Below are 21,561 nucleotides of genomic sequence, written 5' to 3'. Positions count from 1 at the left end.
TTCTAAGATAAGATCTTTAAATTACTTCTCCTCATTTATGGTCCCTTTTCAGAAATTTTTAATAGTTCCTGTTTTATCCACAGCTCTCACTGGTCATCTTGAGCTCTGCATTCAGTACTCTTCATACTCTGTGCACAGCTTCCCTTCTCTTCCATTGCTTCACCACGTCCATCCCCTTCTGTTTATCCAAGCTGGTTCTGTAAACATCCATTCATCTCCTTTGCTTGAATATTCCTCTTACCTAAATACCTTAGCTCCTCTTCTCCTTTGGTCCTAACCCTTCTATAAAGGACAGTCAGAATTCAGTTTACTTTACAAAATCTGCCTGGACCCTCTAGGCATCAGTTTCTGGATTCTTTTATTGTATTTATTATTTTCATTTTATTATGAATTATTGTTTTTGTAAATAAAGTCTCTGTCTCCCGGTGAGATTGTAAGCTCCTTAAAGATAGAGCTTTAAGAGTTACTCTATTCCTGGGTCACTCCTTAATGCCTATGCTTACCTTTAGGTTTACCATTGCTCGTTCAGAGAACAATTGCAAGAACTATTGTGTTACAAGAAAGTATTGGTAAAGGTCGATTTGGAGAAGTTTGGCGGGGAAAGTGGAGAGGAGAAGAAGTTGCTGTTAAAATATTCTCCTCTAGAGAAGAACGCTCATGGTTCCGTGAGGCTGAGATTTATCAGACTGTAATGTTACGCCATGAAAACATCTTGGGATTTATAGCAGCAGACAATAAAGGTCAGTAACATTTCCTTCTCCTTTCAGTAGAATGAAATCTACTTGAGCCTTTCCACAAATATTGTCTACTAAACATTGTCAGATTTGGTGAGAAGTCAACGTTTGCCATACAGATTAGACCCATTACGTCAAATAGAATATATTAGAAACCTTTGGAAACTGGAACTTCTTAAAGATTTTCTTGACTCTTGACTACATGTTTCTAAATCTCTAATTGTTTTCATAAAATATAAAGAGCTATATGTATTTTTTAAAAGAATGTTCTTTTAGCAAGTTAGTTATTAAGGATAGTCATAACACAGAAAAAATTTTATAAACTCTGGTTGCTCAAAATTTTGAGGTAGGATAGAGCCCAGAGATCTGTTTCCTTTAAATTTCTTCATGACTATTAGGGCATTCTCATATATACTAATGACCTTATTAATAGGAAGAGTAAAAATAACTGCTCAGTGTATTTTGTGTTTTAAGGTGCCAGGGGCTGTCTTTTAAATAAATAAAATAAATTTTAAGAAGTGGTTTTTTTTAATGTTTTCATCTTATTTTTGAGAGAGAGAGAGAGAGAGAGAGAGACAGAGACAGAGTGTGAGCAGGGGAGGGGCAGAGAGAGAGGGAGACAGAATCTGAAGCAGGCTCCAGGCTCTGAGCTGTCAGTGCAGAGCCTGATGCGGGGTTGAACTCCCACACCGCGAGATCATGACCTGAGCCGAAGTCGGACACCCAGCCAACTGAGCCAGCCAGGCGCCCCAATAAAATAAACTAAATAAACTCAGTTAAGTAGAGGAATAGTTTTTCAGGACCATCTTGCCCATTGGTGACCACGTAGATGCTTTCTTGCCTGTGGCACAGATCCAATGCTGCAGGAAGCAAAGAAGCCATGTCAGTGGAGAGTCAGAATGAGTGGTGACTGAGCAGTGCCTTCAGACTGCCCTTCACCTAGTGACTTGGCCTCAGTTACTAGTGTCGCGCCACAGTCCCTGCTTCTGTAGCTTCATCAGAGACTTGTGTTATATCCTGTCATCTCCACCCGGAATCAGATGTATTTCCCAGCTTTCCTGTTTTTAAAAAATGCTATCATTTTCTCTTTTAGAGAGACCCAAACCATAGTCCTCTTTTTCCTCCCCTCCCTTCCCGTTTTCTTCAACAGTATTTATTTCTTCAGAATATTAAGTGTTTGATGATTTCTCCTTTTGCTTCTCTGTGTTTTCAAACTTAATTTGCAGTAAGCATTTATTGCTTAGGTTGTTTTGTTTTTAGTTTTTAGTTATAGAAAATTTCCACTACATGGAACAGTGGAGTGAGTGGAGTATAACGGATGCATGTCACCCAGCTCCAACAATGATCGTTCGCTCGTTGCCAGTCACGTTTGATCTCTGATTCCACCTTCTGCCTCTATCTGAATTATTTGAAGCCAAAGACATGATATATCTTTTCTCTATAAACATTTTAATTTTTGTATTTAAATTGAGGGATCTTTTTAATGAAACATGACCACATGACCATTGTCACTTTTTATTTTATTAAAAAATTTTTTTTTTACTTTTTTACTTATTTCTGAGAGAGAAACACACAGCATGAGCAAGGGAGGGTCAGAGAGAGACACACACACAGAATCCGAAGCCGGCTCCAGGCTCAGAGGCAGCTGTCAGCACAGAGCCTGACGTGGGGCTCGAACCCACAACCTGTGAGATCATGACCTGAGCCAAAGTCAGTTGCTTAAACGACTGAGCTACCCAGGCGCCCCAACCATTGTCCCTTTTTGAAATGTCATCAGATATCTAGTCACTTTCAAATTTCTGCAGTGGTCAATTTTTTTTTTTTTTTTTTTAATAATTAGTCATTCACTTTAGGAATAGCTTTAGTTCACATACTGCATTTGTCACTTTGTGTCACTTTAATCCACACATTGTGTTTGGTTGATAATTATCTTAGATCCCTTAAAATTGCTATGTTCCCTTTTCATCTTTTTTTTTTTTTTTTCTTTCAGTTTGTTTGTTGAAGAAACCGGACTGTTTGTCCTGTCAGGCTCATCACATTCTGGACTCTTGTTGATTGAGTTTCCATAGTATCTCAGTACTTGCTCCTTGTATTTAAAAACTGGTAGTTAGAATTAGAGACTGAATCTGATTACATTTCACTGGTTTCCTGGTAATGTTATATACCTTCCTATATAGCGTATACTTCCTATGTACCCTCTCAGGAGGCATATAATGTTTGATTATCCCCTTCTTGTGACCTGGGGATAGTGATGGGTGTGATGGATATAGGCAGTGATTTATCATTGGTTACTACCAATTCCATATTACTTAATTTACAAACAAAACAAATAAGCAAAAGCAGTGATCATATTTTGACCAAGTCCTTCGTTTTAATTTTCTCCTGCCTTTCCCATCATTTAGCTTCCTCTCCCACCCTTAAAACAACCTTAAAAACAATGTTCCATGACTCTAGATTTTCAGTCTTCATTTATTATTTCTTAGTAGTTGTCTTTGTTTTCCAAGACTCTGCTTACTGATGATACGAAAGCTCTATGTCTACAAATAGTAATTGCTTCTTTGAAGAACTTATCCACGTGCGTAGTATCAAACTCGGCCGTGGCAGTTGCTTTCCAATCTGTATTTTGGGTCTCCAGCCGTCTCCCAGGCCTGACCTGTTTGGGGCATATTTCAAGTTGCAAACACAGGTGCAAAATCCCTGTGCTCCTTGCCCTGGACTCTTTTTCCCCCGTTTGCTCAGGCTGCAGCCAAGCTGGTGCTGTCCTCTGGTGGTCACCATGGGAACTGGCTGCCCCTGCCGCATCTTCCCTACCCTCCCTCTCTTCTTTGTCAGGGGCTAATGGACTTGGCCCAGAAACTAGTCCATCCACCCCAATTCCCTTCTCCTTTATCTTTATCCTCCTGAGTTAGTTAATTCCACCTCAGACAACCCTTCATATTGCACAGCGTCTTCTCCTCCTTCTGCCTCTCCTGCTAATTACCTCAGAAAATATCCCTTTCTTCCATCTGCCTGTGTTCCTGTTTATATGTCAGCCTTTCGGAATTCAGTCTTGATTACTAAGCATGCAGATAAAGGTAGTGATGCATCTGTATCAAGGGAAAGAAAACATGTAAGTTTGAATAGAATTAGTTTATGATGAACAAGTTTATAAAGAACTAGTGTCATGAATATCTAAATTCTTTTGAAAGTACCCAGAAATCCCCTGTATAATTTTCTGAAAATACCTTTCTTATTCTCTTCTAATCAGAGTTGCTTTTCTTCAAGTAACAACCTTTAATATAGATGCTGTTTCATGTCAGTTGGATGGGGTTTTTGGTGTGTGTGTGTGTGTGTGTGTGTGTGTGTGTGTGTGTGTATGTATGTATCTGTGTGTGCTTTACAACCAGTAGGGAAAGAAACAGCACATTTAAAAAAATTCTTTTAATTTTTTATTTTTTTAGAGCAAGCACAAGTGGGTTGAGGGGGGCAGAGGGAGACAGAGAATCTTAAGCAGTCTCCATGCTCAACACGGAGCCTGACGCTGGGTACGATCCCACGACCCTAGTATCATGACCTAAGCCAAAATCAAGAGTTGGACACTCCACTGCCTGAGCCACCCAGGTGCCTCAGGAAACAGGAAATAGCACATTTTAAGTTCTTAGTGGCACTAAATGCTTAAATCAATTATCTTAGTTTTTAAATCTTAACACTTTTGTAAAAGTAAGGCATTCTTGTTTTATAAGAGAAGAAACAGAGGCTCATGTTGGTTAAGAAACTTATCTGAGGTCCCATAGTCCATTACAGCCAGTCCATTAAACCCTGGTTTTCACTCCAGGTCAGAATGACTCCAAGCCTGCTGCTTTTACTGAATTGTGCTGCCTCCTAGTATTGTCGTATTGCGCGATTTCATGAAATACGTGATTTTCTTGCTATTTCTAGGTTAGATAGGCTTTTCTGGACCGGTCTAGCCTAGAAGCCTAGCCAGAATCCTCACCATGATTCCATTGGGGAAACACATTTCAAATCCATGTATCAGCTTACATGCAACCTTTTGGAATACATATTGCTAGTTGTCGAGGTTCAGAATCACCTTATGTAAAACTGGGTTCAGCCCTAGCTTTTTCCCTCCAGACATTTTAGTTCCTGTCTCAGCTTTCCCATGTGCCAGTGATACCACAGTTTTTATATTTTTTCCTAAGCTGGAAACCTTGGATTCATAATCCTCTTATCTGGTTTCTTTGTGAACTGAAGGTACAGTCTGTGATTAAAGCTTGCATTTCTTCATTTAAGCTCACAGTTTTGTCCTGTACTGTTCCGTTCCTACTGTGGCCACACTAGGCTCCAGATACTTCTCATCTTCCTCCCTCTCATTTCCCTCCTCCTTCTAGAAACAACCATCGAGCACCTAACCTGAACCAGACATTTTTCTAGCCACTAAGGAGTCCCCGCTCTGTTACTGTCTGTGTAGATTCAAGGTCACCATTTTGCAACTATGATTCTTTGTCTCTTAAATGGGATTAGTTATCCTTGCCTATCTCAAGACTAGGGGGCTTACTCAGAGGATCAAAAAGATATGTATGTAAAAGTATAACTATGAAGGGAATGATATGCACACTTAAGGTACCATCATCGTATGTTACAGGTGTGGATTTCAAGATTGAGAGTAAAAAGTGGTAACTCTTGAGTTGATAAATCTTAAATGTTCTGCAGCCCATCTGAAATGTTGTTATTCTACTTTGTAGACAACGGTACCTGGACTCAGCTCTGGTTGGTGTCAGATTATCATGAGCACGGATCCCTTTTTGATTATTTGAACAGATACACAGTTACCGTGGAAGGAATGATAAAACTCGCTTTGTCCACAGCAAGTGGACTTGCCCATCTTCATATGGAGATTGTTGGTACCCAAGGTAACTCAAAGTAATTCTGGTATTTAAGCTTTAAATTCCCCTGAATCTAATGTCTGTTAGAAAATTTTTGCAAGAAGTCAGCCTAAATGGAGATGTTTAAAATGAGGTTTTAAATGAAATTATTGTATCTTTCTGTTGAAAATCTCAGGTGGAGTTAGGAACGTGGGAATCTGTTTAGAGATTCTCTACTCATTGCGGCACCACTCACATTGGTGTACATGTTTTTTGGGGGTTGGGGGACATATGTTTTCAGTTCTCTTATGCAGTGTAATTATTAGATTATACAGTAACTGATGGTTTTGAGGCACTTCTGGACTGTGACTGTTTTTTCCAAAGTGGCTGTACTGTTTTTCATTCCTGCCAGCAATGGAGGAGGGTTCTAGGGTTTCCACACTGTAATTATGATTTTTAGTAGCATGTCTTCCAGTGGTTAGTATTAAAGTTTGTGAACTTAATAATGAGTACATTACAGTTGGGAGGTAGATGAAGTCATGTAGATGTTTGGTTCTTGGACTGAAATCTCAGTCTCTGACTAGAGTTCTATAAATAATTCATGAGATGTCAGCGAACTAACATCCTTAAACCCTAGGCTTTGAGTTGCTAGACTTACAGTTTTTGAGCACCGTCTTTTAGAGAATCTTCTTTTTTCTGTTTTCTTTGAAGAAATGTAATTTCGGCAACATTTGGTATGATGACTTGCGTGGGGTTGTTCAGTAATTGTTCAGGTATCGTGGATGATGTGGGCTGAGATGCTGTGACACTGCACTGGGACAGGAGTTGAGACTTTGAACCTAAAAGTGAGAGTTGAGACTGGTAACCCCTTTTAAACAGTCATGTTTAATTTGTTTCCTTAGGGAAACCAGCCATTGCTCACAGAGATTTTAAGTCCAAGAATATTTTAGTAAAGAAGAATGGCACTTGCTGCATTGCAGACTTAGGACTGGCAGTGAGACACGATTCAGCCACAGATACGATTGATATTGCTCCGAACCACAGAGTGGGAACAAAAAGGTATATTTGTGAACAGTGTTTGATATCTTCTGAAATCAACTTCTTTTTCATTTCCTTCTCATTTGTATATACATATCTTCTGAAACTCAAACCTGTACTTTATTAGATTGCCCACAGGTAGAAGATCTCATGGTTTTGCCTGCTCTGAAGCCAAGGTTACCTGACTTTAAAAGATGCCTGCTGATGAAAGGTGGCCTTTCCAGAAATATTATCATTAGTTATATTAACTATAATAACAATAGTAGCTGACATTAATAGGCTGCCCAGTATGTGGCAATCATTTTTATTTTAATGTTTATTTATTTTTGAGAGAGAGAGACAGAGTATGAGCAGGAGAGGGACAGGGAGAGGGAGACGAAGACTGCAAAGCAGGCTCCAGTCTCTGAGCTGTCAGCACAGAGCCTGACGCTGGGCTCGAACTCACCTACTGTGAGATCGTGACCCGAGCCGAAATCTGATGCTTAACCGACTGAGCCACCCAGGTGCCCCTGTGCCAATCATTTTAGTGGGTCTTGTGTATGTATTATCTCAGTTAATGCTCTCCTCATGTGCTGTACTGTAGCTAGCCCAACCATTTTCTTATTTTATTATTTTTAAAAAATGTTTATTTATTTTGAGGGAGAGAGCGAGCGAGCAGGGGAGGGACAGAGAGAGAAGGAGAGAGAGAATCAGAATCCTAAGCAGGCTCTGTGCTGTTAGTGCAGAGCCCGACATGCGGTCCAGTCCCACAGACTGCAAGATTTGACCTGAGCCAAAATCAGGAGTCAGAGACTTAACTAGTGAGCCACCCAGGGACCCCCATTTTCTTATTTTTAGTTCCTGAAAATACACCTTTCTTTCTTCCTCATAATTTTTGCATGTGCTGTTTCCCTGATTTGTCCTCACCCTTCCTTTCTCATAGGAAGCCCTTTCTCGACAGTGAAATGCTCTTACCAAGCACTGCCATAGCAGGCTGAACCTGGACTGTGAAGGCACTTAGCACATTATAACTCTCCGTTTATCTATCTGTATATTCCAGTGGATGGCAGACTGCTTGAGAGCAGCCTTGGATCCCCAGCATCCATTACGGTGCTTAATACAGAGCAGGTGTTCAGTAAACATTGGTTGAATAGATGAGTTTTCAAAAGAACATGACTAGATAGATGTCCTTGCTTTCATTGCATAGATGAGGAAACAGCCCCATGGAAGTTAAGTAATGGGGTCAGCCTCATATGGATGGTAACGGAAGAGGTGAGATTGGAACCTTGGCCTTTCTGGCCCAAAAGGCCTTACTCTATCACAGCATGTTGCCATGACAGTATCTTCACACTCCTGCCTCGGCCTTGGATAGATAGGGCCAAGCTTTTTTCTATCTCAGTTGTCTTTGTGATTTGTGATTTCTGGATTCAACAGGGACTCTCAGAACTCTTGACTTAAGGGTCCAAGACAGTGCTTGCTACAGGTCAGGTCTTTGTGGATCCTGATCCCTAACTTTAGTAGGCTTTTTAAAACTTAAGAACCCTACAGTGCGTGCACCTGACTGGCTCAGTCGGTTAAGTGTCTGACTCTTCATTTCAGCTCAGTTCATGAGTTCGTGCCCCACATCAGGCTCTGCACTGACAGTGTGGAGCCTGTCTGGGGTTCTGTCTCCCTTTCTCTCTGCCCCTTCCTCGCTTGCCCTCTAAAAAATAGGAGGACTGACATTCATTTTTTCCTATTATTTTGTTCCCTGGATTATGTCTTTTACTTCCTTCCATCCTCTTCTAGTGAGAAGGTGTCTAGATGGTCCTTGCATAGTACTTGACAAAGTAGGTGGTGTATGTTAGGACATTTATAATAGTCATGATTATTATATGTGTGTCTTTCATTGGAAACTAAGATCATTAAGTTTAGCATGATAGCATGAAATTGCTGTTTCAGCTTCTCATGGGATTTAGTTGACATCATTAATTTCCAAATCAGGTGGATATTTAATCTGTTTGAGTGTAGTGTGATCTTAGTTTTGCAATATTGTCTGTATATGTGTGTATATAGAGAGATACCTGCAAGGATGCTGATCAAAGTATGAACACTGGGTGGTAGTAATGGAATGATTTTTTCCTTTGTACTTTATGAACTTTGGGAAAATTTCTATAGGAAGTGTGAATCATTATAAAAAGTAGCAGAACCATGCTAAAAGGGAAGAAAAAAAAATCTATGAAAGAGTTCAAATGTATTGTGGCCACCAATACATAAAGTAAAATGCCGACTTCTTTTTTAGGTACATGGCCCCTGAAGTTCTAGATGATTCCATAAACATGAAACACTTTGAATCCTTCAAACGTGCCGACATCTATGCAATGGGCTTAGTATTCTGGGAAATAGCTCGACGATGTTCCATTGGTGGTAAATTTCTCCCCTTGCCCCAATAGTTTGTCATGAACAGAAGCTGTTAAAGGATAGCCTTTTTTTTTTTAATTAAAAACAATTTTTAGTATTTATTTTTGAGAGACAGAGTGTGAGCAGGGGAGGGGCAGAGAGCGAAGGAGACACAGAATCGGAAGCAGGCTCCAGGCTCTGAGATGTCAGCACAGAGCCCAGCACGGGGCTTAAAGTCACTGACCATGAGATCATGACCTGAGCCAAAGTCAGGAGTTTAACCAACTGAGCCACTCTCATGTCCCTAGCCTTTTTTAATTGAGTGTAATTATACATAATCAGCAGTGATCACTGAGAGTACCATAGAAAATAAAGGAGATAAAACCTGTAGTGAGAGGAAATGACACGGCATGCTTATTCTAGTGTGTTCTTTTTCTATTTTTCATTTAAATATTGGGAAGCATCAGAAACCAAGCCCTTGTTATCTCACCATATAGTTATTTAGAGTGGATGACTACTTAAGAGGCCACTGAGGAAGCTGTTTCTAGCATGTACCTGAGTCAAACTTATTTTCCCCCTGAGATTGTGGGTAGTTTGTCCAACTCCATACCTGGAAGTTATAAATACAGAATACGGTTACATCACCCTTACGCTACGTTTAAGCTAAGTTTTAACTTATGTTAAGTTTTAGATTGAGAACTTCCAGTGTTTACTTGAGGAATAGTTTCTTATGCTTGGGGGCCCAGGCTTGGTTGAGACTAAGGTCTTGAGTTTATGTGACAGTAAGAGGGGGAGCATGTCTCTGTGTTTTAGTAAAGAGGACAGATCCAAGTAGAGGTAAAGGACTTGCACCTCCGATTTGCTTGTAGGATTTACGGCTCCATGGTAGAGTGTAGATCCCTATGCCAAGGGAGGGATTGAGCACTCACAAAATTAAAACTCTCATTTTTTGGTACCATAGGCTTCTATAGGAAACTGTCACTCCTGGTTACCCATCATTTAAATAGCCTTTGCTGATCCCATGGTGATACTTAGTTTCAAGCTGTGGGCCCAGTACCAACTCAGAACCATGGGTTGTTGGTGCAGATGTGGCTGAGATAGAGCAAGCTCAAGCGCTGTTCCACTTAGTTAATTTATGGATGGAACCCTGAAGTAGGAGTCTCAGGTGTTCCTTTTCTGTCTGGACAAAGAATGGTCTGGCATTATCTGAATAAATTCTTCAAAATTGTTTTTTTTTTTTTTAACCAATATAGGAATTCATGAAGATTACCAGCTGCCTTATTATGATCTTGTACCTTCTGATCCGTCAGTTGAAGAAATGAGAAAAGTTGTTTGTGAACAGAAGTTAAGGCCAAATATTCCAAACAGATGGCAGAGTTGTGAAGTGAGTGTTTCTCTTGGATACTATACAATTTTCTAAACTGTTTCTGCTTGTTAAATGGAAATTTGCCTCTTTTCTTTAAGGAAAATAGACACAAGAATTTTGTTGTTTTTTTTTTTTATGGCAATTAAACCAGTGAGTGAAAAACAGAATAATTTGGTTTTCATGTTCAATCTGAAGTACATCTGTCAAAGTATCAGAATAGTGTTTAAATCTACCAATGAACCAAGGCATCTGCGTTTTTATTTTATCTATTTTTCTATCTATCTTTTACATGGAATGTTTAATCCATTTACATTTAATGCACTTACCAATATGGTTAAGCTTAAGTTCACCATCTCTCTCTCTCTCTCTCTCTTTTTTTTTTTTTTTTTTTTTTGATAAGCACATTCCTTAATCTCTATCACCTATTTAACCCAGACCCCCATCCACTAGCCTTCTGGTAACCATCAGTTTGTTCTCTGTAGTTAAGAGTCTATTTCTTGGTTTGTCTCTCTCTCTCTCATTTTTCTTTTATTTGCTTGTTTGTTTTGTTTCTTAAATTCCATTTACAAGTGAGAATGTATGGTATTTGTCTTTCTCTGATTGACTTATTTCACTTAGCATTATATCCTCTGGATCTATCCATGTTGTTATAAATGACAAGATTTCATTCTTTTTTTATGACTGAATAATATTTATCCATTCATCTATTGGTTGCTTCCATAGTTTGGCTATTGTAAATAATAGTGCAATAAACATAGGGGTTCATGTATCCCTTTCAATTAATGTTTTTGTAGTTTTGAGGTAAATACCCAGTAGTGCAATTCCTGGATCATAGGGTAGTTTACTTTTTAATTTTTTGAGGAACCTCCATACTGTTTTCCTAAATGTCTGCACCTATGTGCATTCTCACCATAGTGCAAGAGGGTTCATTTTTCTCCACATCCTCACCAACGCTTGTTTCTGGCTTTTGATTTTAGCCATTCTGACAGGGGTGAGGTGATAGCTCATTGAAGTGTGGATTTACATTTCCCTGATGATGAGTGATGTTGAGCATCTTGTGTCTGTGGTCATCTGTATATCTTCTTTGAGAAATGTCTGTTAACTTCCTCTGTCCATTTTTTATTTGGATGATTTTGGGGGGTATTTAGTTGTATCAGTTCTCTTTATATTTTAGATACTAACCCTTTATCAGACATGCCATTTAAAAATATCCTCTCCCATTAGTTTCTTTGATTATTTCGTTTGCTGTGCAGGCTTTTATTTTGATATAGTTCCCTTATTTCAGGAGACGTATCTAGAAAAATGTTGCTACAGCCGATATCAGAGATAATTACCGCCCATGCTCTCTTCAAGGATTTTTATGGTTTCAAGTCTTATATTTAGGTCTTTAATCTATTTTGAGTTTATTTTTGTGCCTGGTGAAGGAAAGTGGTCCAGGTTCATTCTTCTGCATGTGGCTGTCCAGTGTTCACAACAAAACATCATTTGTTGAAGGGACTATCTTTTTCTGATTGTGTATTCATTCCTCCTTTGTTGAATATTAACTGGCCAAATAATTATAGGTTTATTTCTGGGTTTTCTGCCCTATTCCATGATCTATGTATCTATTTTTATGCCAGTACCATAATATTTTAATTACCACTACTTTATAATATACCTTAAAATCTGGAATTGTGATATATCAGTCCCCCTCCACCCTCCCCAGATGCTTTGGCTATTTGGAGTCTTTTGTGGTTCCATACAAATTTTAGGATTGTTTGTTCTAGTTCTGTGAAAATACTGTTGGTATTTTGATAGGTATTACATTAAATGTGTAGATTGCTTTGGGTAATATAGACATTTTAATGATATTTGTTCTTCTTGGGGCTCAGTCGGTTACGTGTCTGACTTCAGTTCAGGTTGTCATCTCACAGTTCATGAGTTCGACCCCCATGTTGGGCTCTGCGTTGGGAGCTCAGAGCCTGAGCCTGCTTTGGATTCTGTGTCTCCCTCTCTCTCTGTCCCTCCTCCACTCATGCTCTGTCTCTCTCTCAAAAATAAATAGAAACATAAAAAAAAATTAAAAAAAAACCCCACAATATTTGTTCATCCAATCCACGAGCATGGAATGTCTTTCCATTTCTTTGTATCATTTTGAATTTACTTCATCAGTGTTTTATAGTTTTCAGAGTAAGGGTCTTTTACCTTTATGGTTGAATTTATTCCTAAATATTTTATTGTTTTTGGTACAATTGTAAATGGGATTTTTATTTTTAATTTCACTTTCTGCTGCTTCATTATTAGTGTATAGAACTGCAACAGATTTTTAAAAAAATTTTTTTAAGTTTTTTTATTTTGAGAGAGAGTGTGTGAGTGGGGGAGGTCTAGAGAGAGAGAATCCCAAGCACGCTCTGCACTGACAGTGATCTGCAAAGGGCCTGATCCCACAAACTGTGAGATCATAACCTGAGCTGAAATCAAGAGTCAGATGCTTAACTAACTGAACCACCCAGGCGCCCCAGAAATGCAATAGGTTTCTGTACATTGATTTTATATCCTGCAACTTTACTGAATTCGTTCATCAGTTTTAGTGGGTTTTTTGGTGGAGTCTTTAGGGCTTTCAATATATATAGTATCATGTCATCTGCAGATAAAAGGCAACTGCATTTTATTCAAATGAGTCCTTTTGATCAAGGCTGCCCAAAACGGTAAGATGAATGCTGGATGGAAACTAGGAATCCTGTCTTGTAGACCAGCCTGGCTGCCATTTCAGAGTCTGACTTTAGACAAATAATTTTACTTCTCTAGACCCTAACCTTTTAAAATGAGAAAAGTGGATAAGGTGATTGGAAAGATGGTTCTGATGATGTTACATCTTACTCATGTCATTGCCTGCATGACCACTCACTGGGAATAAAGGGAGGGCACTGTCCAGCAGGTGTCTGAACTTCTCAACCCCGGCTCTTACAAACATTTTAGAAATGTTTTTGTACTTGTAAATTTAAAGAATTCATAAGACAAATTTTATTTAATCTGTATTTAATTGCTGCCTGTCACTATTATAATATTGGCAAAGCAGAGCATTTTCCACCAGATGTGAAGAGGAATAAGAAGCTGGTCACTTAAGTGGTCGATTTTGCATCTTAAAATAATGTAGGACTCAATAGTTGAGACATTAAGAGAGCTCCTTAGCTACCTCCAACAAAATCAAGTATCCAGGCCCAGATAAAATACATCTAAGCATGCCTTAAAAATTTGCATGTTTACGGGGCGCCTGGGTGGCTTAGTCGGTTAAGCGTCCGACTTTCGCTTAGGTCATGATTTCACGGTTCGTGGGTTCGGGCCCCACGTCGGGCTCTGTGCTGACTGCCAGCTCAGAGCCTGGAGCCTGTTTCAGTCTGTGACTCCCTCTCTCTCTGACCCTCCCCTGCTCGCGCTGCCTCTCTATCTCTCCTAGAAATAAATAAAAACATTAAAAAAATTAAAAAAAAAAAAAGAAAAAAATTTGCATGTTTAACACATGAAACTGGACTAAATTTTTTTTTTTTTGTCTTTTACAAATTTGATCTTGATATTGTGAAGTACAAANTATTCCTTTTTTTTTTTTTTTTTTTTAAAGAGAGAGAGGAGAGAGTGAGAGCAAGAGCATGAATGTGAGCTGGGGAGAGGGGCAGAGAATCTCAAGCAGGCTCTATGCTCAGTGTGGAACCTCACGCGGGGCTCGATCCCACTACCCTGGGATCACGAACTGAGCTGAAATCAAGAGTCAGACGCTTAAGTAACTGACTTAACAGTTACTGTTAAGTAACTCTAGACAGGCACCTCTAAACAGATGACCTTTTAAACACGAGGAAAAGTTATTAGTCAAGATTAAGAGCACATGTGCAATTTGCTGCATTAATACCATCGCTGTCATATTTGTTTTTTCTCCATTTGATTAGTTTTATATGTACTTTTTACTAATTCAGTCTCACTTTTCCAGGGTTTTATAAATCTCCTCTCAGTAGTTGAAACACCTTAAGAATATGAACCTGATAGAATAACTGAAGAGATGTCTTCCCGAATCTTCTGTTATTTTCCAGTTTTTACTCGTAGTTCTCTAGGCCCACTGTGCAGCTTTCATCTTGGGATATCCCTCACCTTTTGTCCTGGGATTCCCTTTGCCTCTGTTAACGGTGAATGTTCTTTCCTGGCCCCATGACTCCCTGTTTCTTGGTTTATTCATTTTGCCCCCTCTTTTAAGTCTCCGCTTAGATGTTACCTTGTTATACCCATTTCAAATATCACCTTCTTTCCCTGACATATATTATCTGCTGTCCCTAAATGATGTTTCTGATTGTTTCTCCTTAGCACTTACTGCTACTTCTCCATGTATTGTACTTACTTATTAATTACATGTTTTGGCTCTCTAGAATGTGAACTTTATGAGGATAGGGATTTTGTCTGTTTGCTTGCTGTTATATCCTCAGTCCCTTGGATGGTATCTGGGAGATGGTAGGCTCTCAGTAAATTTATTATTTTGTTGAATGAGTATATGTATGTGATAGGAACTTAGTCCTTTTTATCTGGAAGCAAACGTTCATTTCTAGAAAATGTCCCTGAAGTATTTCTTTGATTTGTTCCCTTCAGTTTTCCTCTGTTCTTTTTTTTTCTTTAAGTTTATTTTGACTGCAAAAAAGCACAAGTAGGGGAGAGGCGGTGGGGGGGGGGGGGGGGGAGAAATCCAGCGCAGAGCCTGATGTGAGGCTTGAATTCATGAACCATAAGATCATGACCTGAGCCGAAGCCAGACACTTAACTGACACACCATCCAGGCGCCCCCTCCTCTGTTCTCTTTCTTCCACTCTAGTTATGAGTGGTAGACCTCTTGAAGAGGCCTTCTAATTTTGTCTTTTCCTCCATCTCTGTTTTTTTTCCTATACTTTCTGGGAGGTTTATCAACTTTTATCTTTTTTTTTTTTATCGAGTTTATTCTCCAATTCTTCTGTCAAGTTTTTCCAAAGTCAAATAAGAAGTAAAAAAACGATCAATGGTAAATCTAATATGAACATTTTCTTTTATCTCCTTGAGAATATTAATGATAAATTGTTGATATTTTCTCTGTACAGCTGTTTTTCCAAGTTCCCTTGTTCTGTATCAGCTTCTGCATTCATATTGCTTTCTCTGGTGTCTGAGCAAACTCCTGCTCTCTTCATGTTTAAAAGCAGGACACTGGAAGCTCTGTGCCCGTGAAGGGAGCTTATCACCTGTGGTCTTTAGGAGGCTCTAACTGGGCTGCTCGCTTGGGGAACCTGAGAGTAGTGTCTTCAGGTCTTTCCACGTGGGCTCGCATTCCCCAGAGAGGACTCTTACAGTCTCTTGCCTGGAGGAGTGGCTATAGGTTGCTGCCTATGTTTTGGGGAGAAAGCTTATTTATGGTCTTCTCATTTAGTGAGTTGTCAGTATGCAACTTTGCCCCCATGTTCCCCAAGTCAGAAGCCTCCGCTTTACCCTCTCAGATACAAACCTCTAGTCTTTTGCTGATGGAGGTGCTGCAGCCACCCAACTATGTGATGCTCAGGGAGGGGTAAGGATCTGGGGTTCCAGCTCTTTTGGCTGATCCTCGTATTTTTACCTTGTACTTCGCCTCAGAGGAACTCAATGTAGTTAATTCCTTGGTTTTAGGGGGAAGTTCCAGTGTGAGTCAGGTTCCTTTTTTACCATTTACAACTCTGGTTTAGGATTCAGATTTTTCAGGTCTTCTAATAAGTCAGTCACCCCTTGTCCGTCTGCTTTCCAGCTGCTGACAGCAGGACCCCACTGATGGGAATTGTGGTCGTTTCTATTCATTTGTTATTACAGATAATGCTGAAACAAGCAAAACATTGAATGCATGTCACTTGGAAAGAGAATGTACATAGTAAAGATCTTACCCAGATGAATGGAAAGTGGTGCATGCATTAATTGTTATTTTTCTTCTCTTTTCTTGCAGGCCTTGAGAGTAATGGCAAAAATTATGAGAGAATGTTGGTACGCCAATGGAGCCGCTAGACTTACAGCTTTGAGGATTAAGAAAACATTGTCACAACTCAGTCAACAGGAAGGCATCAAAATGTAGTTCTGTGGCTTTGCCTGAACTCTGCTTTTTCTTCAGATCTGCTCCTGGGTTTTCATTTGGGAGGTCAGCTGTTCTACCTCACTGAGAGGGGCTAGAAGGATATTGCTTCCTTTTGCAACAGTGTGATAAGGTCAATGAGAAACTCCCCAGGATTTCTTTGGATCCAGGAAACAGCCACGTGGGTCTTTTCTCTGCACTATGAACACTTCTTTCCCAGGACAGTTACAAAGTGTTATGTAGTCTACCTTTATTTTTAATTAACACAAAACTTGGTTGTTGTTTTGTTGTTTTTTTTTTTAAAGGTGATTGCTGATCTTAACTTTAGGTTAACTCTGCTGTGCTGAAGATCATCTTTAAGGGTAAAGGAGCTGGATCGTTGAGTTATACGAAACATTTCTTATTTTTCAAGAAAGTGATTTTATTCCTGGTTAGTACATTCTCAGAGGATTCTGAACCACTAAAGAGTTTTCTTGATTCAGACTTTGAATGTACTGTTCTATAACTTTCAGGATCTTAAAGCTAACACTTATAAAACTCTTATCTTGAGTCTAAAAATGACCTCATATAGTAGTGAGGAACATAATTTATGCAATTGTATTTTGTATACTATTACTGTTCTTTCACATATTCAGAACATTACATGCCTTCAAAATGGGATTGTCCTATACCAGTAAGTGCCGCTTCTGTGTCTTTCTAATGGAATGACTAGAATTGTTTAAAGTCTGTGTGTCTTAAAACCTGTAGTATTTTAATTCGAGAAGTTTATTTATCTGGGTAACCCAGACTTTTTCTGTTTTGTTTTTCTGGAGGAATTTTTGTAGTATGTCGTTTGGTATTCCATTTTGAAAATGCCTTTCTCCTACCAAAATGTGCTTAAACCACTAAAGGAATGAAGTGGCATTAATTGGTAAATGTTATCATGGTCATATTTGAATATTCTCACTTCAAACTTTTGCATTTAAATTGTGTCGTCTAAGTATACCTTCAGTCAAGTGGCACTCTAGATGCTTATAGTACTTTAATAATTTAAAACTTGTAGCCTACAGACTAATTTTTCTAAAAGGGAAAATTTGTCTAGCTGCTTGTGAAAAGTTGTGTGGCATTCTGTAAGCCATTTTTTTTCTTTATCTGATCAAAGACAGTGTTATTTTTTTAAGAAATGAACTACATTTAAAATTAGGATATGGTTGATGTTAAATAATAGGCCTTTTTCTAGGAAGGTAAAAGTAGTTAATAATTTGAATAGCTAACAGGTGTGCAGGAGAGTCACATTTGTTATGTAGGAGTCAGTGTTCGGTGGACTTTCTGTCTTTGTAACTAAGGTCAGAGTTGGTGTGGTTTTGGGGTCTCACGTTGAAGAAGGCAGCTTCTATTCAGTCTTTCCGTGTGCACATCCTGCAAGTGTTTAATCTACATGGCTACATTATGAGTTCAGTACACCCTTGGTATTTGGGAGTGGTAGCTAAGAAACATTCTTGAGTGCAGGGTCTCCATTTACAGACGTTTTCAGTCAGATTAAATGTCTCAAGCAAACTCGTCATGGTCTTTTCATTAACTTGAAACTAACTTATAATAACTGGTTTTTACTTCCAGTGCTAAAAGTCCTTTCGGGCTTTTATAATTTTCAGAGTTCTCTTTATCACTGTGATCTTACTCTGATGGGAGAGAAAAAACTATCATAGCGGTAAGGCAAGACATTGACTTTATAGTGCTATCAATTTCCAGATAAAAGGGTCAGAATAACCTTTACAGTATTTCGGTCAGTAAGAAATCATGGCCATTTACGCTGACTGGGCTGCATTCTGATAATGTCTTATCTCTTACACATAGAATAAATTTGAAAGACTATTTGGTCTTAAAGCCAAAGTAATTTTAGAATGAATGACATATGCATAGGAATTTAGTGTCAATTTCATGTGTTTAAAAACATCATGGGGAAAATGTGCTTAGAGGTTAATATTTTGACTCCAAACTTGAGTTTTTTCTGTAGTTACCATGATTTTTGTCAAAGCAAATGAATTAGTTTGAGGGGTTTGTTTTTATAATTTTGTTAGATTTCCTGTTTAATAATCTCTAGCTCTGTGATTAAGTACCTTTTTTTTTTTTTGCCATTTCTAAGCCTACCAGATCTGCTTTATGAAATCCAGGGGACCAATGCTAAAACTATTTTTATATAATTTTAAGAACATACCAAAATTTCTTGTCTGATTTGAAACTTGTGATACATAATTTCTCACTTTCCTATAAGGTAATCAACTTTTACTGAAGATATTCTTTATTAAATCAAAGATTGAGTTGCAGTTGTACTGTTCTTGCCTAAGTGGATATAATGTACTTTTGGTGAGTCAGGGAATGTTTTTTTAAAGTTGGAGATTCTAAATTGGGTTTATTACTGCAGCAAATTCCTTTTTTGGCTAATGAGTTTGATAAACCCCAATTGGCTAATACTGGAAATGGAAGTCACCTAAAAGATGAATTAGATCCTGATTGCTATGACCATAACTGCAGAGAGGTTTGACTAGCGTATTAATTTTGTCATTTAGAAACACAATCCTTTGTTTATACTGCCTATCTTCAGATGCTCACCTTCCAAGATTAAACTTGGCTTAAAATGTACCTTCAGGCCAGTTACCTGTCCACATTCATTTTGTCAGTATCCCCGGAGGACTGGGGATGAGGGGGTACGACCCAGTGGGGCACAGGTGTCCCCAGTTCCTTCCTTCGTAACTTCAGCTTTCTTTTCTCAGTCTGCCTTCCTGCTGGTCCCTGAGTGGAGACCGTTGCCTTGTTGCCTCCCTGCCCTGCTCATCACCCCACAGCAGCCTTCTGACCAAATAGCTGCTTTTGGTATCTAAACGGATGACAGAAATGTAGAACATGCTTCCATTTCTTTGAGTCACGGGTGTTGCCCGGAGGGCTCTCCCAAGCGAGGAGATTGGGTGGGTGATGGCCCCGTTTGGGACTTCAGTCACGGCCGGGGAGTGGGAAGGCCGTAAGGTGGCCGCGTGGCAATAGGAGATGTGCCAAAAGCAGCGGCCCTTCCTACCTGCTGTAGGACAGCACCAGGTCTGAGGAAGTGAGCCTGTGCCTCTGCCTTGGGGGTAATGCTCAAGAAGTGCCTTGAGTCCGTGCACAGAGCCATGGCCGTCAAGATCTCCAATTTCAGTTCTCCTTACAGAGAGCTCATGCGGGAGCTCCCTTCTGCTTCCCTCCCCCTGCGTCTGAGAACTGGCCCATTTAGACTGTTTGGTAAAACAAGACGGTGGAGGGTTAAATAAAATGCAGAACAAAATCAGTATCCCACTAGACCTGTCATATCAAGAGTTTAGTTTTATCCTTGCACTAAAGAGTGATTGTAAGTCAACTGTTTCTTTGTGTTTCTTGACTGTGGCAGTGGTGGAGGTTCCAAACAGTGGTTCTGTTACAGCTTGGCGGGAAATGCCAAGTCAGAGGTTTTTGAGATCTGGACATGTAATCGGTAGCTTCTTGAGTGTGATAAAGAACGCTGGAATAGCCACCAGCGCCCCCCGGCAGTGCGGGGATTCTGAGTCATTCTGAGGACTCTCCGTGCGTGCGTTCGAGCTTTTCAACACCATTATGCAATCTTACTTGTAATTGTAAACTTCTAAGAATGTGGTTAATAATACTCAACCTGTTTCTTACAGCTTAAAAAAACTTAAGTGAATTTGTTTTTATTTTTTAACAAGATTTGTGAATTGAATTTCATGAACCGTGTTTTGATATCCCTTTTTCACATTGTGCCAATGGAATGGGGTGTTTGATATTTCTTTATATGTCAAGGAGATGCTTCAAAATGTCAATTGCTTTAACCTTAAATTACCTCTCAAGAGACCAAGGTACATTTACCTCATTGTATATATAATGTTTAATATTTGTCAGAGCATTCTCCAGGTTTGCAGTTTTATTTCTATAAAGTATGAGTGTTATGTTGCTAAATTACTCAAATGGTACTGTATTGTTTATATTTGTACCCCAAATAACATCTTCTATAGTCTCTGTTTTCTGTATTTTATTGTATCCGTGCAAAATTCTTTTGGCTTTATCAGTGTAACCTCTGCCCTTTCGGATGTGTACAGAAAATGCCCCTGTAAATTTTCATTTAAGTTGAATGATTTTGAGAAACCTGTAAAGAGGAAAGAAAAAGATGACAGTTCCCCGTAAGTTTTTAAAAATTGTATATTGTATTTGTAGTAATATTCTGAATGAGCTGTAAATAGGAAGTAGAAGAGCGATGCTTATGTTGAGTCCTAACACTACAGTAGAGAAATGGAAACAATGCAAATAAACGACTTTTTCCCAAGTGCTAGTGGCATAATTTAAAGTATGTATATTGGATGGAGCCATGCTGATATGAGATGTGGCTGCTGCTATCTAGACAGACACTAGGACCTTTGGACTATTCCTCAGTACAAGTTGGAACATGGTAACGGGGCTGAGAAGTGCCCACCTGTCTACAGGTGCATCCGTGGGCGCCGTGGCACCCTCCCACCTGCATGGGAGTTGTTGATCTGTCAGGCGCCGAGATGGACCTGCCTCCATGTGAACTGCTTAGTGTCTCTCACTCTGCAAATCTGCTAACACAGTGTTAAAGATGTTACTATTTTGATTCTCAAAGTTTTTTCGGTGATTTTTTAAAGAAAATTGAGTGTTTGCATATTCTTTCCTAATTTAAGGACTTGTGAGAATTGGCATATTTTTTTTATTAAGTCGGTTTGAACAGTTAATACACTGGGAGCAGCAACTTGGCTGATAAGGAAACTGAGAAAATAGGGGTGCAGGGAGGTGATATGGCCCCAAACTCTTGACTGACATTGAGAAAGGTTTTGTAGATTGGATTGCTCTTGCGTTAAACACTGTCACTTCAGTTCAAAGACTGGATTTAGGGGTTTTTTTCTTTCTCTATACTGAAGAAGACATATCACCAGGATGTAGAGCTTTTATTGAAAGATGGGAAAAAGTGAAATTATTTTTAAAATACAGATTCCGAGAAACAGCAGAACTAGCTTTATACCGGTCTCTTCTAATATGGAAAACGTGTTTTTACATATGTGGCCTCACTGACGTATCTTGTAGCTCTGCACGGCCTGTTCGGTTTTACAGTTAAGGATTTACAAGACAGTGAGGCTA

At 39.2% G+C, this 21,561-nt stretch overlaps 1 protein-coding gene across 2 annotated transcripts in view; it reads left to right on the top strand.

The window, feature by feature from the left end:
- Positions 1-20,734, top strand: part of TGFBR1 (transforming growth factor beta receptor 1) — a 57,182-nt gene extending 36,448 nt beyond the window's left edge. For both annotated transcript variants that reach the window (XM_039234815.1, XM_039234814.1), the window contains exons 4-9: positions 510-740; positions 5,456-5,623; positions 6,478-6,634; positions 8,874-8,998; positions 10,225-10,355; positions 16,288-20,734. In XM_039234815.1, the coding sequence (XP_039090746.1) occupies positions 510-740; positions 5,456-5,623; positions 6,478-6,634; positions 8,874-8,998; positions 10,225-10,355; positions 16,288-16,413 (938 nt within the window). In that variant the 3' untranslated portion in view covers positions 16,414-20,734. The remainder of the gene's footprint in view (positions 1-509; positions 741-5,455; positions 5,624-6,477; positions 6,635-8,873; positions 8,999-10,224; positions 10,356-16,287) is intronic.
- Positions 20,735-21,561: the final 827 nt, after the last annotated feature.

This window comes from Hyaena hyaena, unplaced genomic scaffold, assembly GCF_003009895.1.
Source record: "Hyaena hyaena isolate Hyena2069 unplaced genomic scaffold, ASM300989v1 scaffold_93, whole genome shotgun sequence".
NCBI classification, from domain to species: Eukaryota; Metazoa; Chordata; class Mammalia; order Carnivora; family Hyaenidae; genus Hyaena; species Hyaena hyaena.
Note: the sequence above shows the minus strand (reverse complement) of the source record. Positions and strands in the feature narration are given on the sequence as shown.